Genomic DNA, 4871 nt, shown 5'->3' with positions numbered 1-4871 from the left:
CAAAAATGGTCAGGGGGATAGAACACCTCTCCTATGAAGAAAGGCTGAGAGAGTTGGGGTTGTTCAGCCTAGAGAAGAGAAGGCTTTGGGGAGACCTTATTGCAGCCTTTCAGTACTTCAAGGGGGCTTTAAAAAAGATGGCGGCAACCTTTTTAGCAGGACCTGTTGCATCAGGAGAAGGGGGAATGGCTTTAAACTAAAGGGGGGTAGATTTAGACTAGATATAAGGAAGAATTTTTTTATGCTGAGGGTGGTGAAACGCTGGCACAGGTTGCCCAGAGAGATGGTGGATGCCCCATCCCTGGAAACATTCAAGGTCAGGTTGGAGGGAGCTCTGAGCAACCTGGTCTAGTTGAAGATGTCCCTGCCCACGGCAGGGGGGTTGGACTAGATGACCTTTAGAGATCCCTTCCAATCCAAACTATTCTATGATTCTATGATTCTATATCCACAAGGTTTTGTTTTAAACAAAACAAAATGGTTTACATATGAAGAGACCACAGAATGAGTTAAAAATTATAACACTTGTACTATCAAAGGACCAAGACACAGGTGAAAGTAGAGAGCTAAGATACGTAACAATGCACAGGTGTTTGTTATGAACATTTACTAAGACAACAGAAGAAATATCATGACCCACAGGATTCAACTATACCTATCAAGAAGATATAGGATCAAGAACACAGGTAAATTCAAGTTGCAAGGGACCTTAGGAGGTCTTTAGTCCAGCCTCCTGCTCAAAGAAGGTTCAACCCTGACGTCAGACCAGGTTGCTCAGGGCTTTAACCAGTTGGATCTTGAAAACCTCCAAGGATGAAAACTGCACAACCTCTTTGGGCAATATGTTCCACTATTCAACATTTTCTTTGTGAAAAGGTTTCACTTCTTTCCAGTCTAAAACTCTCTTATTTCAATTTATGCCTTTTCCTTTCATCTTTCTGTCATAAACTACTGTAAAGAACCTTGCTCTACCTTCTTAATTATTTCCTCACAGCTATTGAGAACTGCTATTAGGTTCTCGTGAAGCTGTCTCTTCTTCAGGTTGTGCTTCTCTCACCTTTCGCCACTGGATCAGTGCTCCAGCTTCCAACCATCGTGGTGGCCTGCCACCAAACTTGTTCCAGTTTATCTGTGTCTTGTATTGTATTCTTGTATTGACAAGATGAACACAAATACTATGAACAGTGGTCGGTTCCCAATTGAGGTTGTGTGTATGTGAAAGTGTATATGATATCAGAAGCATTAAAGGTCATTAATCACTTTGGCAGAAAATGACAAACATGAGCAACAGTACCAATATGTAAACTTCTGAATCCAATAGAAGTGGTCAACAGGAATGTCCATTCTCCAGTTGTTTGAATTTCATTATTATGGCATATAAATTAAGCACAAAATTGACAAAGGCTTAATATTTATAGGGGGGAAATGGCCGATTAAGTCATTCTAGCGGAGATTATCTTTCATTTTCAAAGATAAGGAGAAAATATGTTGACTGGAAAATAATTTACTCCTTGAGTTCCAGCTTGTCTCTTTTTTTTTTCCCCCGCAAACACACAGACATAAACATTATTTTCTATGTCATGAAAACTAAATAGCAATTTTTTTCATTTATGCTTCGGCGCAAGTTCTTCTTTACTGATAATTTACCAATTCATTTTCAGTATACTAACGATTCCAGAAATTTATTACTAAAATTTAACCTGTCTTCACAACTGTGCATGCATTCATTATTATTCTCATGGTTAAAAATTCATCAACCCCAACACAAAATAACTTTTATTCATGCACTACACTAACTGAGCTTCTAAACCATCTCTTCTGTACATAGATACGTAAATGTCACTTATGCATATGCCAAGTTCAGAACTTTTGTTATACCAAGGTAAGCATAGGGATAGTTTGGACATGAAAATTGTGATACGGTAGCTAACACAGGATAAGAGCAAGCACAATCAATCAATAGTTATTATACAATCAGATTCTGAAAGAAACTTATGTTTTACTATCATCCAGTTTAGTATGAAAAAATAAAAGATTTCAATGCACATTAATACAGATATTTTCGTATATAAACCTTTCCATATAGCATATACTCTTAAATAAATAAAAAAATATAGACAAGTAACTATCCTACTTTTTAGAGATTTTGTTGTTTTAACAGTTCTCAACAGAACTGAAAATCAAGACATTTAGGAAGAATTCAGTTCAGACAACATTAGCCATTAAAAGTTAAATTTCTAGTCAAAGCTACATATGTAGACTACCTCTACAGTGAGTGGACAGTGTTAGAAACCATAAGAAAGTGTTTCTGCTCAGTTACCTTAGCTATCATTTTAAAACCAGAACAACTGTTCTGAGGATATTCTGAGGATATGGTTCTCTACTCTAACTTACATAGGAAGCCCACATTGACTACACTCCTATACATGGACCTATTTTTATGAAACAAATCTGGTCTAAGTGCTCTAACTACATTTACACAATTTTGTAATACAGGTATCATTTGGAAACTTGCATTGACAAAAAAGAGTCAATTATTAGGCATCTGAACTGGCAAATGCTGCTTTAAATTTATACCCAGTTTTCCTAATCTATTAATCAAAATAAGAAGAGTAAGCATTGTGGCCTCAATTTAAAATGCTTTAAAGTATAGACTATGAAGTCCACTGGTAGTTCTAATACTAAATATATTTAGAAAAGATTAAATAAATTTGACTAAGGAGATATGGAGAACATGAGAGTATATTGAAAAGTAAGAGGTGTATTACCATGCTTTTCCATGCTGTAAATCTGCAAATCCATGGACAATGACTACACATACAAGCAAATGAAAGCAGCTGACCACGTACCCACACACCTTGGAAGAGGTGCACTCCATACTCGTCGGCCACCACCAAGACAAATAATCTCTGAAGCTCCTTCTAAACGATATCCAGATGAACAGGAGAATGTCAGAATATCTCCCACTCCAAAATTAAATCCTATTCTGTTACCAAATTGTGGGATCCCAGGATCTTCACAAGGTTCAAGATTATACTCTGAAAACAAGAGAGCAAGTCAGCTTGTACAAGTGACAACAACACGTTTTCTATCACTCATATTTGTAATCTTGCAGTCTAGTAATTTGTGTATTTTCACCTATCAGTACAGATTTCAGATTTAAAAACAAAATGAATGCGTGAATGTTAAATTGGCAATTATATTACATTAAAATGTAAGACTAATGAATACATTCACAATGTTTTTAAGATGCATAACACAACATGCTTTATCACTCTTGTAAAAGCCATAAATGTCCCAGGTACATAAAACAAATGAAAACAATGACACAGCATAAAAGCCTAAATAATTGACACTTGGGCTCATCTGGAATTTCACTGACTGAAATTGGACTAGTTCTGTTTCCTCCCCTCGCTTGATAATGTGTCTTACAGTTAACTGCCATCTTATTTATGATGTAGCAGAAATGTCTCTACAGAGGCACAGAGGCTTGCTTGCTTTGAAATTGTTGTGCTTAGGAAACAACTTATATAATTTTATGATTCAGTATATGTATTCATCAAAATCACTTCAATTTTAAACTTTTTTTTTCTTTTTACATAAAATACTGAAAAAAAATCTTTTTCAGGAGCCAGGTATTACAGGTATTTTCTTACCAGAGAAAGAAATATTAAATCCTTCATATGATATCGAAAAATCTGAAATAAAGCGCAATTGAGCCCTGAAATTTCCATAGAGACCAGCATTGATTGGTGAAGGAAGCTCTGAGCCAGTCAGACGTGCTAATGGCTGTGTGAAACTGCCATTCTCTGTTATTAGTAAGTAGTCATGATGATCCTCCAAATGAAAGCTGTAGAAGGTGAACTGCACTCCTATTAGAAAAAACAAAATTAGATTTACATATCACACTGTGAACATCAACGTAATTAAGCCAAGGATTAGATTCATGCATTTCATTATGAATTGTGGTTCAGAAAATGAAGATAATCCAATTTTTCTAAAAATTAGTGTCTTTCCTGATTTTAATATCAAAATATCTTTGCAGCAGGTCTTTTGACTTTGACACTACCTTTCACTTTTGTCTTTAGCTGCAAAATATGGATGCTTGATTTATAGAACTCAAAGACATATGCTTGCATTTTTATGCAAAATTCAATGATGCACTATGTATGTTCAAAATTACATACTGTTTATGGCAGAATGGGAAAGGTAAACCTTATTTCTTACAGTCACCAGTATCCTTGAATAGCAGCAGTGAAAGGAAAGGTTATAAAATATATGACATTGTATTCTCATGGCATATACAGTAACAGCAGCACTTCCTCCCCCAAAAAGGGAGGTCTCTTAATAAGGTGTGGCATATGTCAACAGTTACGGTATTTTGCAAACCATCAGATACAAATCACACATCTAGAAAGGAAGATATATCCTGGAACACAATAGCAATAAAAAGACTCAAAAGGTCAAGACAGACAATTAAATTACTTTTTCTGCACCTCTGTAACTAAGAGCTAACTAACCATGTAACTAACCATGATCTTTGGGCAGAATGCACAGAAAAGTCAAGAACAAGAAACAGGAGGAGACATTAGTTAGCTTAGGTGATTATTGAGACCTCTAGTGTAATAGCATTTTCAGTTTTATCATAAAAGTTATAAACCAATAATTCAGGCTCTGTAAAATATATCTAATGATGTAATGCTTAGGAAGATCCATTCATGTGACTGAAGATTAACGTAGTATATGAAGATTAATGATCTTTGGGTACTCTTATGGACAACAGATTTTAATAATAGATACAATTTAATCAAAAAGCAAACAAATACTTCCCCTTTCTACTTCCCCATTCCCCCCCCCCCCCCCAAACTCCC

At 35.6% G+C, this 4871-nt stretch overlaps 1 protein-coding gene across 2 annotated transcripts in view; it reads right to left on the bottom strand.

The window, feature by feature from the left end:
* Positions 1–4871, bottom strand: part of CSMD3 (CUB and Sushi multiple domains 3) — an 803119-nt gene that overhangs the window by 304377 nt on the left and 493871 nt on the right. For both annotated transcript variants that reach the window (XM_009321682.1, XM_009321683.1), the window contains 2 exons: positions 3657–3872; positions 2850–3038 (listed from right to left, as the gene is read on the bottom strand). In XM_009321682.1, coding sequence (XP_009319957.1) covers positions 2850–3038; positions 3657–3872 — 405 coding nt within the window. The remainder of the gene's footprint in view (positions 1–2849; positions 3039–3656; positions 3873–4871) is intronic.

Source organism: Pygoscelis adeliae, unplaced genomic scaffold (assembly GCF_000699105.1).
Source record: "Pygoscelis adeliae isolate BGI_AS28 unplaced genomic scaffold, ASM69910v1 Scaffold111, whole genome shotgun sequence".
NCBI classification, from domain to species: Eukaryota; Metazoa; Chordata; class Aves; order Sphenisciformes; family Spheniscidae; genus Pygoscelis; species Pygoscelis adeliae.
The sequence above is the reverse complement of the archived record's forward strand: the minus strand, read 5'-3'. Positions and strand labels throughout refer to the sequence as shown.